At 47.0% G+C, this 19,735-nt stretch overlaps 1 protein-coding gene across 1 annotated transcript; it reads left to right on the forward strand.

Moving 5' to 3' along the window:
• Window positions 1–8,596: 8,596 nt before the first annotated feature.
• Lgals7 (galectin 7) lies at window positions 8,597–17,732 on the forward strand. The gene is made up of 5 exons (XM_034517729.2): window positions 8,597–8,683; window positions 15,919–15,975; window positions 16,326–16,414; window positions 17,005–17,206; window positions 17,526–17,732. The coding sequence occupies exons 1-5, from the start codon at window positions 8,612–8,614 to the stop codon at window positions 17,637–17,639; spliced, it is 534 nt and encodes a 177-aa protein (XP_034373620.2). The 5' UTR covers window positions 8,597–8,611; the 3' UTR covers window positions 17,640–17,732.
• The last annotated feature ends 2,003 nt before the right edge of the window (window positions 17,733–19,735 follow it).

Consider the following 19,735-nt stretch of genomic DNA (forward strand, 5'->3'; position numbering starts at 1 on the left):
GCCTGGGAACTGAAACCTGCATCCATTGCTAGAACAACCAAGTGCTCTAAACGGCCGAGTCATCTCTTCACCCTTGAAGATTTATTTTTCCTGGTTTTAAACATTGTATGTAGGAGCCAGGCATGGTAGTGTCTCCATCTATGACACTGTGTCCAGCATCCCAACACCTTTTTTTTCTTTTTACAAACAGTTGATATTTTCATGTTCTACACTGTCTTTTGTTTTAATTTTTTGACGCAGGGTCTCTCTATGTAGTGCTGGCTGTCCTGGAGCTCCCTCTGTAAATCAGGCTGATCTTGAACTCATGAGGTCCTCCTGCCTGTGCTCCACAAGAGCTGGGACTAAAGGCATATGCTGCCACTCCCAGCTACTGTATCTATTTTTTTTTTAAATCTATGTATATATCCACAAATGACATCATTGTCACAAGTGTATCGCTGCTTCTTGGGGCAATTTTTAAAGAAATGTATTAATTTTTATTTTATGTGTATGTGTGTTTTGCCTGTGTGTATGTCTATGTATCAGGTACATACATTACCCACAGAGGTCAGAAGATGGTGTCAAATACACCTGAACTAGAGTTGCAGGTGGTTTGTAAAACATCATTTGGTTGCTGGGAATTGAACCTGGGTCCTCTGGAAGAACAGCTGGTAGTCTTAACCTCTGAACCATCTCTCTGACCCTTCTCTGCTGTGACTTTTAGTATCCTCTAACTGCTTAAGGCCAACTGGCATTGACTTGGAATGGCTGAGGGCAGCCCTGGAGGGATCCCACCCATACTCTGATAAAGGGTTTTGTTACATAAAGCCAAACTTGAGCATTGTACATACAGGTTTATGAAAAGGACCCCAAAAGGCTGTGAGGTAGCACTTAAGGGTTTTAAGTGAAGGTATCCTGTAGAAGTGGGAGAAGCTTTTAGGAATCCTAAGGTTGCTGGGTAAAAATTCCAGTACTGGGGTGAACTGCCTCCCTATGAGTTGTTGACCTAGGAGGCCATCTTAGTCCCTGTTCTACTGCTGTGAAAACACATCATGATCAAGGTAACTATTCCAAGGGAAAGCATGTAATTGGAAGCTTGCTTACCGTTTCAAAGATTTAATCCATTACCATCATAACAGGAAGCTTGGTGGCCTGCAGGGAAGTGCTGGAGTAATTGTCAGGAGCTGTATTCTGAAACTTCAAAGCCTACTCAGAGTGACACACTTCCTCCAACAAGGCCACACATCCTAACCCCTCTAATCTTTTCTTTCTTTTTTTTTTTTCTTTTTTTTTTTTTTTGTTTTGTTTTTTTTTTTTTTTTCGAGACAGGGTTTCTCTGTGTAGTCCTGGTTGTCCTGGAACTCACTCTGTAAACCAGGCTGGCCTTGAACTCAGAAATCCTCCTGCCTCTGCCTCCCAAGTGCTGGGATTAAAGGCGTGCACCACCACTGCCTGGCCCCTCTAATCTTTTCAATAGTGCCACTAAGCATTCAAATAGATGCACCCATGAGGATCAATTTTATTCAAACCACCAGGGAGGCCCCAGAAGTCCCACAAACCATTAAACCCATTGACACAGATGTCACTTACATGCCTGAAGTAGATGGCACAGATGTCACTTACATGCCTGAAGTAGATGGTAAATTTCTATTGCTGAAGACGCCAGACACAGTGGCTAGAGGACATTAAGAAATCAGTCGGGGACTGAACTGGAAACTGTCTCCCTGCTTAGATGATTTTCTTCCTTCCTTTCTTCCTTTCTTCCTTTCTTGTTTTCAAGCCACAGTTACTCTGTGTAATAATCTTGGCTGTTCTGAAACTCACTTTGTAGACCAGGCTGGCCTCAAACTCAGAGATCTGCCTACCTCTGCCTCCTGAGTGCTAGAATTAAAGGCACGTGCCACCCACCATGCCCGGCTGCTGGCTGGTTTTCACAGTGTTAGGATATACCATTCAGACTGCTTACTGGGAGAGACTTTCCCCCAGCAATCCTGATCTGCCTTATGTTACTGTACAAACACGTGAGGCAAGCTGCCCTCAAAGGTACAAAATTAGACAAGTGTTATGGGCAGAACCAACTGCTTTCCAGGGAATCTAAGACTTATTCCACAGGAAGAAAATCACACCTGATACTGTAAGCTGGAGCAAAAGCCTGTGGCTGAGAGGGTCCTAGCTTCCATTGTGTAATTCGCCACTATTGTTTTGTTTAAATACATGCAATAAGTCTGTCAAATTATTTCTAAACATTTCTGCCTTTACTCACAGATTACTGTTGCTCTCAGTTGTGGGGAGCCAAGCTAACCCAAGACTTTCTCCGAGGCCCTGATAAAAGAACAAAGGCAAATTTAGTCCTGTGTCCTTGTTTAGGAGTGGACTTGGCAAGGTCAGTCTAGTGCTGGAGCTAGGACCTTGAAGGAGTTCAGGTTGTTACTTCTGGGGACACAATTCTTCCCCCTGGGCTGTGTTGTGTCTGAGATATCCTGTGCTCTCTTTGCCAACATTGTCTGATTTAGCTCTCCAATAACCTTGGCCATTTTTTCCTAGCAAAAACTATATAGGATTCTGAACTTCTTAATAAATGTTCTTGGCATAAGTCATCAGCTTATGCAAGACCTCCTGGTCCCAGCTATTGCTTTTGTCTTATTTCTTGTTTCCTTTATTTCTCATCCCTGGTCCTCCTACTTGATACCTCACTATTCAGAACTATTATTCCTGTGGACTTTGGTCAGTCAGCCTTGATTTGTCATGGAAGAAATTTTTATGTTTGCTAGGGGAGGTGTACTGCAGAGATTCATAACTGGTCAACATCCTGGGACTGGCTATCATTGTAGCATAATATCCTAAGTCTTAGCCATAGATGAAGGAAAATAATCAGTCAACCACATGACTCCATCCATGACTGGGGAAAACTGGGGAAAACTGGGGAAGAGTTGGCAAAAAGAATGTGAGAGCCAGAGGGAAGGATGGGATGTTACATAGCCATTTTCTTGGAACTGAAACAGCCCATTCTAGAGGGAAGCTCCTTAAGATTTATGAAGTACAAAACTGATAACGACTTCCAAGTCTCAGGGAGTTCCTCAAACTTACAGGATTCACAAGGCCCCTCCTGAAGGTAATATAAGCAGTAACAATTACTCAGGCGAAAAGACTCTCTGAGACCTTTATCTGTGATGGAGTGTGTTTTTTGGTGATGGAATTGCCCTTAAGTAATCTGTGATCCAATAAGTAACCCCTCACCCACATTCCTTCTGTAAGTTACCCCAATACACTCATTCATTTACTAAGTTTGATTTTTTGTGGTTGGTTGTCAGTGCACTTTCTGGAACAAATAGAAATCTACTCACTATTCCACAGGTGTCTTAGTTAGGGTTTTACTGTTGTGAAAGGACACCATAATCAAGGCAACACTTGTAAGGACAACCTTTAATTGGGGCTGGCTTACAGGTTCAGAGGTTCAGTTCATTATCAAGGTGGGAACAGCATCCAGGCAGGCATGGAGCAGGAGGAGCTGAGAGTTCTACATCTTCATCTGAAGGCTGCTAGCAGAATTCTGGCTTCCAGACAATTAGGATGAGGGTCTTAAACCCATACCCACAGTGACACACCTACTCCAACAGGGCCACACCTTCTAATATACACTTCCTGGCCCAAGCATATACAAATTATCACACCAGAAAAAAAATTACATAATACAAGAGTAATTTCCAGAGTCTGGTGTGACCCTGCAGTCCTGGTGTAATGGTCATGCTATTCCAAGGAATCTCCAGTTTCAAGATGACCTGTGACAAAATCAGAAAACTCACTATTTCCAGTGTACCCACACTCTCACATGGCTTAAAGTTTCAGAGTCAGGAAATTCTAGGTGTCAAGGGTGTGACTCAAGAACTCAAGGGTGTGACTCAAGAATTTCCAGACTCCTGGAGGCTTGAACATGGAGTTCTGAGGATTAACCAGAGACCCCAAGGTTGCCTTGTAACCTTGAATTCCAAGAGAGATCTGAGGACACCATCATGAAGTCAGAGGGAAGATCAGTGAGTACCTTAAAATTCAGTTAGAATCAGGGAACCCAAGATTTCAATTATCAGATCCCAGGGACCCCATGTCTGGATAAGAAAATGGGGAATCTAACGATTCCAGAAACAGTGTGTTCTTTCTCCTGGGATCTGGAATACTACCTGCCAGGCTGGCCAGGAATAACCCCTTAAGTCTTATTCCATTGCTCAGACAGATAGCTTCGGACAAAAGTCTACAAGATTTGGGTGAGGCAGGGCCTGAGAAACAGGGAGACAAAGAGAGACAAATGGATCGGCCCTAGCTAAGATCTCCAAGGACAGGATAGCATAAAGAAGAGAGACTCAGGGATGAAGAAGAGATCCATGAGACAGAGACAAGTTACAAGACAGGAAAACTGGCAGGGCCATCAGACCAGCTAGTGAAACCAGAGATAGGCAATGCCCAGCTCTCCCATATCCGTGCTCTATTCTGATGGAAGGCATCAGCCCAGCTCAGGCTTCTCACCTGGTCCCACCCAGATGCAGACCGCCTAGCTCAGCCCCAGAGGACAGAAGGACATTGCTGTGACAGGGAGCTGCTGAAAGGACTTTAAGTAAATGCAGGTGGGACCAAGCTTGGTGACTCAGCCTACACCTTCCAACCATTACCCACATCTGGCACAGACCCGGGCCCTGAGGCAAAGCTGTCAAGGCTGGGCAGGTCTCCTCCTATTGTACCCCCACACTCTGGGGCGTGGCTGCCCTGCCCTCTCTTAGGCTTGTAGAATAGGGACAGTCTTTAATATTGAGATTTGCCCTCCCCTCCCCCCCCACCCCACCCCCCCATCCAGAACAGGCTTCCTCCTGCCTTGCACAGTGCTCTGTTGGGTTTCCTGGAGACTAGCCAAGTCCAGACAGGCTCAACAAGCCACAGCCTCCACCTACTCTCCCCAGAGGGCCTTCAGCCCAGGATCCCATGCTGCTTTGCTTAGCCAAGATCAGCCTCTGCCATTTGTCCCAGCTATGAGAGCTACAACTGGGAGTCGCAAGGGCTGCATTATGTCTGCTTGTTCAGTGCTGGGTTAGTCACAGGGGGTCTGGCATACGGGAAGTGCCAGTAACGGAGGGTGAAATAAAGATGCCACACTTAATAATGGTGTCCAGGCCTCTGGGTGTCCAGATGTGTCAGAATCTCTGAAGCCACCAGGACAACAGAGAGCAGCCTCCACAAAGCACTAACAAACAGGGAACTGAACCGGTGAGAGCAATTTTCATAAAGATCAGCTGTAGGACCACTAACTGAGCCACTAAGCAGGTGTCTGTCTCTAAGGAGCTCTCCTGAGGGCTCCATCCTGATCAGCTCCAGCTCAGAGTCCAGGAGCACATGTCCTGGTTTGATCCCTTAACTCTTTAGCCCCTCTCTGAACTCCTGTCTTCCTACCTAATTTGCAGATGGGGATCAGGGGGAGACAAGATACGGGTTGGAGTGTTCCAGACCCCAATCACCACCTGGTTCAAACATGAGAGAAAATGGGAACACTGTCCACAAATCTTTGGGGCCAATACTCTTGGAGAAGACTCTTAAAAGTAGGAGAGTCCAGTACTGTATTAAAAGAAGTTGCTGGAAGGCAGACAAAGGATGAATGAGCAGCAACCACACCTAGCAGCTCAAAGTCCACGAGGGCCCTACTCTTGCCCTGCCCACCAGGTTGTAGAGTCCAGGAGTGAGGTGCATGCTGGGAGTGAAAAACTGACATGGAGACTCTAAATATAAAACCAGCTCCCTATAGTCCTCCCCTGTCCTAGTGCTCCCGACATTCTAGCCATGTGCTCCCAAGGACCCTCACATGGATGACCAGCTATAGAACCTCAGGTGAGGGCTTGTAGCACTTTGGAGGCAATGTGGGCTTCCTGATAATTCCATGCTAGAGTCCCCTAGAGGGCTGCAAAAATAACTCAACAGTAAAGTACTTGTCTAGCTTGGTTAGGTTCTGGGCTCCATCTTCAGTGTCATGAGAAAAGAAAAAGGAGAATCTTCAAGTGTGGTGGTGGTCCATGGATGCAATTACAGAGTCTGGGAGGTGGAGGCAGAAGGAACGGGAGTTCAAGGCCAGAATATGAGCTCTGGAGAGGCAGAGCCAGCTTTGGTGGGACAATGTAGCCGGCGAAGCCTGGGTTGCTTTTTAATAATTACGGAAACACAAGACCACTGGCGATTCTTTCTAAAGCATTGCACGCCCCTCCTCCCCTTCTCCGCCCTAGCTTAACTTGTCTCTCTGTCTCCAGCGCAGAGAGAGGGAGAGATTTTATTTTTCATTTTGTATGAGACAGGTTCTCACAATGTAGCCCTGGATGGCCTGAAACTTGCTATGTAGAGTGGGCTGGCCTAGAACTCAGAGACATTCTCCTGCCTCTGCCCTTAAAGGCTGATTTTTCCCTATGTGTATCTTGAGCTTGCTAATCCCTCCTGATGCTGACTTTGCTTTTGATTACTCTGAAACTATTTGAATTAATTAATTAGTTAAGACTATTTAAAAATTAATCTCCAATTTTAGACAACTTCTTGCCTCGTTTCTCCTTGGCACTTAAAAGGCAACATGAATTTTGATTCTGAAATTTATTTGAAAAAGGATCTTGCTATGTAGCCCAGGCTGGCCTCCAGTTCATGGCAATCCTTTTCCATGTGCTGACATTATAAGCATCTGCTACTGGACCTCCATACTACTTTTCCAGGAGGGAGTGCACTGCCTCCTTTGCAACTTTTTAGTTCTGAGGGGTAAAATGTCAGTTTGGTGAAATCTGTTACGTGAATATAGCTGCAAAGGAGTCCACAAGAAAGTTCCTCATTAACCTCCCAGGGGAACCCTGCCTCTTCCGTTCTGGCCTGGCTTGGGAATTCATACTACATCAATGTAATCCCATTTTCTTACTCACAAGTGAACTAGTGACATTGGCTTGAACTGAAGCCCCTATTATGATAATATAAGTGTCAACGAAGGGGATGTGACGACGTCTCAGTAAAGTGATTGCTGAGTAAGCATAGGACCTGAGTTCAATACCCAGCACCCATCCAAAAGGCTTGAGGTTTGGTGGCATGTGTTCTCAATCCCAGCACTTGGGAGGAAGTGGAAGGTGAATCTTCATGAGTTTGAAGCCAGCATGGTCCGGTGAGTTCCAGGTTAGTCAGGGCTACATAGTGAGATTATGTCTGAAACAACAAATGAAGAAATGTTTTTAAAACTAGGCATGTGACAGCCTGTGCTTGTAATCTTAGTCCTGGGGAGAGCAGGGACAGGAGGAGGCAGGGGGCTCAATGGCCAACCAACCTAGCTTAACTTGTTGTCTTAGGGTTTACTGCTGTGAACAGATGCCATGACCAAGGCAAGTCTTATAAAGGACAGCATTTAATTGGGGCTGGCTTACAGGTTCAGAGGTTCAGTCCATTATCATCAAGATGGGAGCATGGCAGCATCCAAACAGGCATGGCACAGGAGGAGCTGAGATCGCTACATCTTGTTCCAAAGACAACAGAAGACTGGCTTCCAGGCAGCTAGGACAGGGATCTTAAAGCCCACGCCCATACCCAGTGACACACTTCCTTCAACAAGGCCACACTTACTCTAACAAAGCCACACCTCCAAATAGTGCCACTCCCTGATCCAAGAATATTCAAACCACCACACCTGTGTACCATCTCAAAAATTCAATGTTCCTGAGTAAGTCCACTCAGGGTCTCTGCCTCCACATGCTTGTTTGAAGGAACCTGCACATGTGCACACACACAGTAAACTAGATTAAACTATGCTAAGCTAAACTAAGTATTTTAAAAAGTGGGAATGGAATTTATAACTACTCCATTCATCTTCCCTCATAATTACAGCATGATCTGGCTATTCTGTGTGGGACATTTTTTTCTGATTGGTTTATTAGTTTGTCTTGTGAGATAGTCTCCTGTAGCCCGGGCTGTCCTCAAACTTGTTATGTAGCTGTATATACACAGATAGGTACGTATACATATATACACATACATATATGAGGTAGAAACTTCTAGTTTCTTTGGAAAGTTAGTTACGTCAAATGATGTCTTGCTGGGGCACACAGGTGAAAGGATGTTTAAATATAGAAAACACGTGATGAAAAAATGCTTGATGAAAAAGTGTAAATGTGACTTCACAGACATCAGGAGATGAGCCCTGAGCCTTGGTCTGGTTTGCTCCGCCTTGCTGTTCTTCGCCAAAGATACACATGTGTTGCTTTGCCTTACATAGCGTTATTGAAGCACAGTTTGTGAGAACACTGTTGTATTAGTCAGGGTTCTCTAGAGTCACAGAACTTATGGATAGCCTCTATATAGTAAGAGAATTTTTTGATGACTTACAGTCTGTAGTCCAGCTCCCCAACAATGGTCAGCAGCAGCTGTGAATGGAAATCCAAGGATCTAGCAGTTGCTCAGTCCCACAGGGCAAACAGGCGAAGAAGTGAGCCTTCCTTCTTCCATGTCCTTATGTAGGTCTCCAGCAGAAGGTGTGGCCCAGATGAAGGGTGTGCACCACCACACCTGGATCTGGGACTTGCCTTGTCCCAGATGATCTTGAACTCAGAGATCTCCTTGCCTTAGTCTCCTGAGATTCATAGGCACTATGCCTCAAGATCTCCATGCCAAGATCCAGGTCGGAAACTTGTATCTCCCAGCCTCAAGATCGGGATCACAGGTGAGCCTTCCAATTCTGGATTGTAGTTCATTCCAGATAGAGTCAAGTTGACAGCCAGGAATAGCCACTACAATCGCCATTGAGAGAAACTCGCCCAGGAACTGCTTGTGAGAGTCCAGTGGAAGCTTGCTGCTTCGGGGACCTCACCTAAGGCCAGTTGGTGAGCCTGGTGGTTTCTTCAGGATTGAACTACAGCTGCCTGGTGTCTGCTTGTTGAAAGGACTGGACTGTAGCTGCTAAGTTGTATTTGGTGTTTGCTAAGGGACTGAACTGCTGCCCAAGAAGAAGGAGTTCAGCCCTACAGAACTAACCCTGAACAGGTCCACTTCCTCACATCCTAATAACTTTTCTCTTCCACTATCTCTGCCGAGTGGTGGGCTGGGGGAAAGGATGAACCCTTATTAAAAGTAGGTTGCAAAAATGTATGCCTACATAAATATATATACATACATATATAAACACACATGTATGTATGTATGTATCACAGAAGAGAGGCAGAATGATAGTAAGAACCAGAACACTGGGAACACTGGGAAAACCCTCTCCTAGGATGCCTGAAGAGACAAGGCTGGAAAAATGTCAATATCAGGAGATCTGCTAACATGGAAGGGGAAAATTGTTTGCTATGGGGTCCCAACTCTAGGTAAAGAACTATCATCAACTACTGACTGCTGGGAGGAGAATTAGCCTGTCTGAGGGATGAACTCCATTATTGCCTGTCCAATCTGAGTGGTCAGTCCAGAAACCGTAAACACACAAGCAGCAGACATGGACTCAGCAGGTCGTATTTGCAGATGTGTGCAGACATATGCAGAAATATGTAACAATAATAATTTAAAAAGAGGCTATGGATTTGAGAGTAGGGAGACGTGGGAGGGGTTGTTGAAGGTCATGGGGCAGTTGGAGGTAGGGTACCCGGGAGGGACTGAAGGGGAGAGAGCAAAGGAGAAAGTTATATAATTCTGCTTTAATTAAAACTTATTTAAAAGTAAAATAAAGATATACATGGTGGTGGTGTATGTATTCGTATATGTCACAGCCCAGGTATGGCGGTTGAAGGTCAACCTGTGGGAATCCATTCTCTCTTTTCACACTGTGGTTCCAGGGAATCAGACCACGCAGGTCTTCAAACTTGGTAGCAAGAACCTCACCTCTACCTGCTGAGCCATTTGGCCTGTCTTAACTTTTTGTGGGTTTTTTTTGTTGTTGTTGTTGTTGTTGTTTTTGAGGCAGGGTCTCACTAGGTAGCTTGACTGTCCTAGAACCCACTATGTAGACCAGACTGACCTTAATTTTTTTTTTTTTTTTTTTTGGTTTTTCGAGACAGGGTTTCTCTGTGTAGCTCTGGCTGTCCTGGAACTCACTCTGTAGACCAGGCTGGCCTCAAACTCAGAAATCTGCCTGCCTCTGCCTCCCAAGTGCTGGGATTAAAGGCATGCACCACCACCGCCCGGCCCTTAATTTTTTTAACTATATTTATTTATTTTTATTTAGCCAGGTAATGTGATGTACTCCTTAATCTCAACACTTGAAGGATGGAGGCAGGTGGATCTCTGTGAGCTAAAGGCCAGTGTATGTGCGTGTGCATGTGTGTGTGCATGTGTGCGTGCACATGTGTGTGTGTTGCCATGACACATGTGTGAAGGTCAGAGGACAACTCTGTGAAGCTGATTCTCTCCTTGCACCTCTCTCAAGGTCCAAGATTGATCTGCCTTCAAAGTGACTAAAATCTGGGTAAAACATGATATCCTCACTTTTCTTTCTGTCTCATTTGACTTAAAACCTTGAGTCACAATACTACCCAGCTATGACACACCCATGAACCCCATCAACAACCAGCACGGGACAAAGATCTTCAGGGTACTGTAGTAGCACACACGTCTCAGGGTAACCAACAGCTCTCTAATTGGACTTAAGGCCCATTCAATAAGAGGGACTCCACACCTGGTACTGGAAGCCTAGCTACCCAGTGCTAATGAAGTCATGATTGTTGACGGAGAATCTACAACCATTAATTTACAAAACCACCATAATCCCTAACAACAATCTGTAAACATTTGTCTTATATGCACAGATAAGTGTAGTCTTCATCCCTCCCTAAGGAAGCTTCTCTTTGCAACAGATGGAAATCACTGCAGAAAACCACAACCAGTCAAAATGCACACTTGTGGAGCCCAGTCCCAACAGATGCATCTACAAAACACCCCAGCACCCAAAGCTCAGGAAACATTGCAGGCAATAAGGTAGACAGATTGTAAGAGCCAGTGAGTCAGGGAGTTTGCCGGGAGATTGTGTACTCCTAGTCTCACCAACATGGCTGCCTAAACATAAGCTGAACAAAGAGAACACCAGTAGACACGCCAAAGTGGATGGAGAAAGGCCCACAAGGCCTCAAGTCTACACAAAGAACGGCAGGCATGGAGGAAAACTGGGTGTGGGAGCAATGTTCTTCCTCAGGGAAGCAGTATTAGTTTTCCAGTGTCAAATGGTCAGCCCTGAAAATATATGTACAAATAATATTGTATAGACTGAACTGGTTATACTTAAGAATACATATGTATATCAAAATTTTATATATATATATATATATATATATATATATATATATATATATATATTGTGTATATACATGCAATTGTACATAAATGCACATATATACATTATATATGTGTATGTATACATGCAATAATAATTAGTGAAAAAAAGGACATGAGTTTGAAAGAGATCAGGAAGCAGTATATGGCACGGTTTGGAGGGAGGAGAGAGAAGGGAGAAATATTGTAATTATAATCTCAAAGCAAACAAACAACACTGGGCGAGTCACCTGTTTAGCCCTGTGTGTTAGCATGTTAGTCACTCCAGGCGGGGGTGCTCTGTCTGGAACTAGTGGTAGCTAACTCACCCCATATTCTTCAGGGCTGAAGGTACAGTCGTTGAGGAGGCTGGGAGAGAGTACCCAGTTGGTAACGCGCTTGCCACCCAAGCATGAGAACATGAGTTTGAGCCTCAGCACCCACATAAAAAGCTGGGCATGGGAGAGCATGTTTGTAGTCCCAGCACTGAGGATTTGGAGTCAGCTGGCTCTCCGGGCATGGCTGGCTAGATGAGCTAGCCGGATATCAAACTCCAGGCTAATGAGAGATGCTGTCTCCAAGACCTAGGTGGGTTGCTAAGTGTGGTGGTACATGTTTTTGATCCTAGCACTGAATAGACACAGGTAGGAAAGTATCTGTGAGTCCCAGACCAGCCTGGTCTACACAGTGAGACTCGGTTGGGGCAGGAAAGGCAGGACGTCAGAGGAGAGAGTCACCCAGAGCATTGTATTATCAGGGCTTGACATTTAAAAGACCTCCTCTATGGCCTAGAAATGCTTACTGCACAATTAAGACACGGAAAAATGAATCCCTTGTAAAAATCATACTGTCTGCTTAAAACAATTAATAGATTTTAATTAAATAAGTTCATAAATGGAGCTAACACTACAAGAAAAGGCTTGCCCTCATCAGAGACTGGAGTGTTCAGCCTACTATAGTCATTAGAAGCATTAGCTTTCATACAGGTGCAGTGACTCTAACCTGTAACCCCAGCAGTGGGAGGGCTGAGGTTTGGCTAGCTTGTGCTATGGCCGAGAGCTCATCTAAGAAAGAAAGAGGAGGCTGAAGAGATGGCTCAGTGGTTAAGAGTACTGGCTGCTCTTCCAGAGGACTCGGTTTTGTTCCCAGGATCCACAAGTGACTCCCAACTGTCAATAACTCCAGTTCCAGAATACTTGATGCCCTCGTCTGGCTTCCTCAGGTACTGCACTCTCATGGTGCACATATATGCAAGCAGGCAAAAAACCCATACATATATAAAGTAAAAAACCAACAAAATCTATGTCAGAGGGCTCACAGGCCTGTGAATTCCAGCTCTGGGGATCTGACGCCCTCTTTTGGTCTCCCCAGGAATGTATGCATAACATGCATTACACTCACATGCATATACCTCTCAGCAGGCACACACTTAAACCGAAATCAAATTAAAATCTAGACAGTTCAGATTTTCACCAAATCATCAATATCATTATCACTTCATTCTTTTCTTACCCTTTTTCTATTTTTGTTGTTGTTTGTTTTGTTTTGTTTCAAGATGCAATTTCTCTGTTTCACCCTGGCTGTGCTGGAACTTATTCTGTAGTCCAGGCTGGTCTCAAACTCAAAGACTTACCTGTATCTGCCTCTCTAGAGCTGGACTTAAAGGCATGAGTCACCATGCCTGGCTTCACTTTGCTACTTTCACTGTGTACAAAAAAATAATAAAAACTAAGACAGACTGACATTGACAAGTGGAGTCTTGGGTTTTAAGTTTCCACAGCTGAGCTGGGGATGTGGATGCTGGCCCGCCTGTCCATCATGGACAAAACTCTAGGTTCAGCATTGCAGCGACCAGCTGTGATCACACAGCCTAGCACTTGGGAAATAGGGGCAGTAGGAGTAAGAATTCAAGGTCATCCTTGGCTAATTAGGAAGTCCAAGGCTAGCCTAGACTACATGACATTTTTGTCTCAAAAACAAAACAAAACAACTCCCTCTTTACCTCCCCCAAAACCTCAAGGACCTATTTGTTAGAATCTTTCTTGCTTTTTTTGTTTTGTTTTGTTTTGTTTTGTTTCTCGAGACAGGGTTTCTCTGTGTAGCCCTGGCTGTCCTGGAACTCACGTTGTAGACCAGGCTGGCCTACAAACTCAGAAATCCGCCTGCCTCTGTCTCCCAAGTGCTGGGATTAAAGGCGTGCACCACCACTGCCCAGCTGCTAGAATTTTTCTTAATCCATAGTATTTTTCCATAAAAATAAACCCTAGGAAAAAAAATAAATTCACTAATGAATTAGAAATGAAAAAATGAATAAGTTCAAGGGAATACTATTCATTCAAAGCTTACAGTGAAGATGATTGAGACAGTCAGACATAATCAATCAGTGATGTAGCACATCTCAATTCCCAGAAAGGAGGTAGATACAGGAACCGATAAAAAGGACTGAATGCAACTGTTTTACCAATCACCTAAGGCAAGTTCAGACCCGTGAAGAGCTGTCTGTGAACTTCCATCCAGCTCTGATGAAGAAAACGAGAGGCCAGCCAGAGAGGCCAGCCCGTGGGAACCAGCAATCACAAACAGGACTGAGGTGCAGACAAGTGTCAGACAGTGATTTATACAGACGTGAAGCCAAAACAATGGAAACCACAATTATCAGCCTAACTGTGACAAGCAGGTGGTGGTGTAACATGAAACCTGGTGTCCTCTTGTTGCAGCCTCTGATGGGTCCTTGTCTGTCCTTGTCCTGTGGAAACACAAGTCAGAGCCTTCAAACCTCACTCTAAGTAGCTCCTCAAACCTGAGGTTTCTTGTTTGTTTGTAAAGAGTTTTAAAGTGTGTGTGTGTGTGTGTGTGTGTTCCTTGTGTGTGAACTTGAAGAGGCCATAAAGGGCATCCGATTCTCTGGACCTGGACTTACAGAAGGTTGTAAGGCCCCTGATGTGGGTGCTGGGAACTGAACTAGGGTCCTCTGAAAGAGTAGCAATGTTTTTTTATTATTATTTTTGTTTTGTTGTTGTTGTGTTTTATTTCTCTGTGTGTGTGTTGACAGGGTTTCTCTGTGAAGTCCTGGCTGTCCTAGAACTCACTCTCAAGACCAAGCTGGCCTTGAACTCACAGAACTGCCTTCCTCTGCATCCGGAGTGCTGGGATTAAAAGCATGTCCCATCACTACCTAAAAAAGGAAGGAAGGAAGAAGAAAGGAAGGAAGGAAGGAAGGAAGGAAGGGCAGTTGCTGTTGAGACAGTCTCCTGCAGCCCATGATGATTTCAAATGAACTTGAGCTGACTCTCCCGACTTCATTGGTTTCCAGGCGGAGTAATCACTTTCATCTCAAGTCTGTCTTCTCCGTGCTCCTCCTGCAGCATGTCAGCACCCACGTTTCTCTGGCATCTTCTGTGCCCTCTCTGGACCTCCACATGGGAGTCCTTGATGTGTGTTCTAGGGTGGGGAGGTGAATCTGGGATACTGGGACAGAGGAGCAGGAGATGAAGCATGATCCTAATCTCCATGGCAATTTTCCACTCCCAGCATGCATCTGGCCTAGGGCTCTGCCACCTGCTGGGTGGGGTAGGAGTAGGGTGGTGGGGGTAGGGATGAGAAAGATCTTCCAGGAAAGCTGCTGGGTTGTTAGGACTGGTTAATGCTCAGCACTCCCACCCTCCCTTTCCCTGTCTTCCAGAAACTTCTTTTTTCATTCTTTATGAGTCACCCCTACACACACACACACACACACACACACACACACACACACACACACACATACTTCTCTGGAGTGCTGGTCCAAGGAGACTAAAACTTAGGCTACTGGCAGTTTCCCCATTGTGTTTCATTTATCTGGGGGGACACCCACCAAACTATATTCTATCTCACTCTAATTGGATGGGAAGATGGGCTCAGTTCAGGGAGGAACTGCTAGAGACCAGAAGAAAAGCAGAACAGATGTGCTGCTCCTGGGAAGGGTATAGGACAGAACCACTGAGAGTGAGAGGGACAGGGGGAGGGGGAGGAGGAGGGGAAGGGGCACTGTGGCTAAGCTACACCCCACATCTCCTGGTGAGGTTCTGACACATCTGGACATCCAGAGGCCTCAGCCTGGCCGCTGTGAGCATACCTTCTTTATTTGACCCTTCATTACCAGTCACTTCGAATGTGCCAGACACACTCTTGGTAACTTGGGGGGCCTGGCATAGGACAAGAAGAAATAACAGGTTTCCTGGGGACCCCAATGAACAGCATTGAGTTATTATACCTGTTTTCAATGGCTGAGGCAGAGTTGCCCAGGACAAACCAGAACATCCTGAGCTCGGGGGAAGAGGCTCCTTTTAGAAAGGGTGGAGGCTGACGCTTGCTCAGCCTTTCTGAATCCAACAGAAATCCAAAGAAGTTCTGTGTCTGGCAGGGCTGTAGGGGCATGGGAGGGGAGGTGGGATGCTGTGGGGAGCACATGGCAAACCTCCCCAGTCTTGGTATTAAAGATTGTCCCTCTCTCTAAGCCTAGGAAAAGGGGAGAGGGAGCTGCACCACCACTTGGTGTGTGGGGGCGGGGCAGGAGGAGACTCGCCCAGCCTGGACAGCTTTGCCCTAGGGCAGGGGTCTGTGCCAGGTGTGGGCGTTGGATGGAAAGGGAGGAGCTGAACCACCACCTTGCCTTTACTTAAGGTCCCCTCCTGCAGCTACTGGCCACATTGTTGCAGTATTGCTGTGCCAGCCATGTCTGTAAGTGTTCTATGGGCCGGAGCTGGGGGGAACTGAGCCTCGGGATAGGGCCAAGTTGAGAAGCTGGGGTTGGCTGAAACCTCCCCTTCAAAGCAAAAAATGGGTATCAGGAGAGCCGAGTGCTACCTATCTCTTGGGTTTCACCAGCATGTCCTGATGGGCTGTCTACCTACTGGCTTTCCTTTCTTCCAACTGCTTTGTCTCTGTCACATCTGTGTGTCTGCCTCTGCTTCTCCCTTAAGCTGCATCCTTCTTGGTTTCTGCCCTGTCCATGGAGTTCCTAGCTGGGGCTGACCCATCTGTTTCTTTGTCTCCCTGGGTCTCATCCTTGCCCCACCCAAATCTTACAGGCCACCCAGCACAAGACCTCTCTGCCTCAGGGCATCCGTGTGGGCACTGTCATGAGAATTCGAGGCGTGGTTCCTGACCAGGCTAGCAGGTGATATGCCAGGTTCCAGGGGGAAGGGTGGGTGGGGCATCTCCTGGCTCAGTTGAGCCCTGTTTCTTAGAGCCTACATATGGTGTCCCTGGGACCTTGTTTGCCAAGTGGGGTCTTGGGTCCCCTATTGCTAGCTTAAGCCATTTGGATGTTCCCTAAGACTTGTGGGTGGTGCCCAAGTCTCCCTAAAAACGTAGGGTTCTATAATAACAGTAAGGTTAGTCCCAGGATCTCCAATGTCCAGTTTTACAGGACACTGAAAATCTGTCTTGGAGCTTGAAGCTACCCTGAATGCCTAGGATACCTGGCATCAAGTCCGTGGCCTACTAGAATTGAGACCTTGAGCTTTGTGGGCGTGTTGATAACCTGGAATAGTGGGGTCCCTGCTATTAATTCTGCTCATCTGGAGTTGGATTCCTGTAATCAGGAGCTGCTGGACATCACACCAGAACCCTAGGACAGCTCCAGGCTCTGGAAACGAGGGGACCCTGGCTATAAACGCAGGGAATCTCTATGGTTGGGTGTGCCGTGGAATCACACAAACCTGCGCATGGCAGCTGCTGACCTATGAGGTCTACTTGTCCCTGAAGGTTCCATGTAAACCTGCTATGCGGCGAGGAGCAAGGGGCAGATGCTGCCCTGCACTTTAACCCGAGGCTGGACACATCGGAGGTTGTCTTCAACACCAAAGAACAAGGCAAGTGGGGCCGTGAGGAGCGGGGCTCCGGCATCCCCTTCCAGCGTGGGCAGCCCTTCGAAGTGCTTCTCATTGCCACAGAGGAAGGCTTCAAGGTGAGTCTTTGAAGGAGAACAGGCTAGACCCAAGTCTAAAGCCAAATGCTGAAGACTGAGCTGTTGAGGATGGCGGGAAAGCCCTTGGGGTACTGGGACCTGGGCCCAGACCTGACACGGGCCTCCAAGCCCCTCTCCAGGTCCGCTTTCTAAGAGCGACAAAACAGGAACAAGAGCCAAGTGCCCAGGGGTTGGGTGTCCTAGCAGTACACCGTGTTCTGTTACAATGGACAACCGACTCATTTTCCTTCTGAGGGGAGGGGAGAGGCTCGGGTGTAGTTAGCCTCCTCCAGACTTAACTTGGGCTCTCACCCTGCAGGCTGTGGTCGGGGATGACGAATATCTCCTCTTCCGCCACCGGATGCCGCCCATGCTCGTGCGCTTGATGGAGGTGGGCGGAGACGTGCAGCTGCATTCCGTGAAGATCTTCTGAGCAAGGACCTAAGGGCTTGGCGGGTCCGGGTAGGGGTGTAGGATCCTAGAGGAGAGTTGTGGATGGCGAATAAAGTGTAACTGTAGTTCCTGACTGTGTCTGTGTCCTTTATGTGTGACTGGAGAAACTGAGGCTCAGAGAAAAACATTTTCAGGGTCAAAGCGAGCCTGTGCCTGAGACGCTGTTCAACCTGCCCGGCAAGTGAGCAGAAGCCCAGCAGAGTTTCCTTTGGGGAGCAGTCAGGTTTGGAGTGGGGGTGGGGATAAAAAGTCAAGGCTGTGTAACCCGGGTCGGTTAACTTGTGACCACTCCCTTGCCTCACCCTTCCAAACTGGTAGAAATTACAGGGAGCATGATCACACCAGTTGTGTGTGTGTGTGTGTGTGTGTGTGTCTGTCTGTTTGTCTGTCTGTCTGTCTGTCTACATGCACATAAATGAATAGAGTGGGTGTTACAAGGAGTTGTGAGGTGCCGGACATGGGTACTAGGAACTGAACTCAGGTCTAACGCAAAGAGCATCAAGTGCCTTTTGCACAGCAAGCCGATGTCTTCGGCGGCCTGCTATCATTTGGAGGTACCTTTCTATGACGCTATGCCAGCTTTATAAAGGTCACCAAAATGCCTCCTTTTGAAAAAGGAGAAATGCTGGGCCTGGTGACTGAGGCCTGCTATCCCAGCACTCAGGAGGCTGAACTAAAGCAATTGCCCTTAGTTCGAGGCCAGCCTGGGATACATACAGAATGAGATTCTGTCTGGATAAATAGTTAGATAAATTAGTTAATTAAAAACCAAGGGAGTTCCATTTTATCTCTCTCATCTGGGCATCCCAAACTCACGACTTCCTGGGCCCCCTGGAGGTGCCCCGGCAGGCAGGGATGGGCATCTCGCTGGGTGGACCCAGCTGGGAGGCTCTCCCAGCATTGGGACAGGTCCCCACTCGCACACCCCCAGGGTAGACGCAATGTCTCCAGCAGATGACACTCTGAGCGAGGCGGGGCGGCTTCCGTCCTCATCGCAGCCATGCACCCCTTGGACACAGGTCCTGCTGACCTGACCTGACTATCCGGACCCCCACCTTCCCCATTCCTGCCATAAATAAGCGATTTTGGTGGCCGGGCGTAGCCTGGTCTCCAGGTTGATTTTCAGGCTCTGCCAAGGAGGCACCAGACACAGCGCCCCGGAGCCAACACCGCTCCTTGTTGGAGACCAGGAAGCTCTACCTGTGGCTTCCGCGTTAGGCAGTAGGTTGGAGCTCCAAGTTGCCCTTCTTTCCAGAACATTCTTACGGAGACACGCCCAAGAGAGACACGCCACAGGTCTGTGCCCAGGCCTAGAGCACAAACAACACTTCCCCCTGGCGGCCACCGTCCGCCTTGCCACGAGGATCAACGCGGGCGCAGAAAACTCCCCAGGATCTCTGTGTCCTCAGCGGGACCCTAGAGACCGCATCCCCAGGATCCTGCTCTTCCTCCACCCAAGGTTTTTGCCCTTGGGACCTTCCGCTGGAGACCCCTCACTTTACCCGCACCCCAAATACCCAGAGGCTGCGCTAAGGATGGGCGCCCCCCAGAGGTAGAGGAGAATTCTGAAAACCCTCTTTTTCTTTTTTGTTGTTATTGTGTATGGTGTTTGTGTATATGATGTGTGTGGGGGTTTACACACTTTGTGGAGTTGGTTCTCTTCCTCTGCCTTTAGCTGGGTTCTCCAGATTTAGCTTGGAATGCAAACTCCTCATCAGCCATCCCACTGGCCTGAATTAATTCTTTGTTCTTCTGTTTTATATGTGTGTAGTATGCATGTCTGTGTCTATGGGCACGCGAGTGTGCTCGTGTGTGTGTGTGTATGTGTGTGTGTGTGTGTGTGTGTGTGTGCATGTGTGTGTAGGCATGAAGGCCTAAAGTTGATGTCAAGAATCTCCTTCCATCCTGACATAGTGGCACACACTTTTAATCCCAGCACTTGGGAGGCAGAGGCAAGCAGATCTCTGTAAGTTCGACACCAACCAGCCTGGTCTACAGAGTGAATTCCAGGATAGCAGGGGCTATCTCGAGAAAAGAATCTTCCTCCCCCATTTTTCAGCTTATTAGTGAATAAGT

This window comes from Arvicanthis niloticus, chromosome 1 (assembly GCF_011762505.2).
Source record: "Arvicanthis niloticus isolate mArvNil1 chromosome 1, mArvNil1.pat.X, whole genome shotgun sequence".
Taxonomy (NCBI): Eukaryota; Metazoa; Chordata; class Mammalia; order Rodentia; family Muridae; genus Arvicanthis; species Arvicanthis niloticus.

Bases quoted from the DNA above. Each gene is read 5' to 3' on its own strand.
- Lgals7 (XM_034517729.2), top strand. From the start codon at position 8,612: ATGCCTCAAGATCTCCATGCCAAGATCCAGGTCGGAAACTTGTATCTC. The intron at 15,976-16,325 runs GTAAGTGTTCTA...CAAATCTTACAG, and splicing joins TTGCTGTGCCAGCCATGTCT to GCCACCCAGCACAAGACCTC. The intron at 16,415-17,004 runs GTGATATGCCAG...TTGTCCCTGAAG, and splicing joins GTTCCTGACCAGGCTAGCAG to GTTCCATGTAAACCTGCTAT.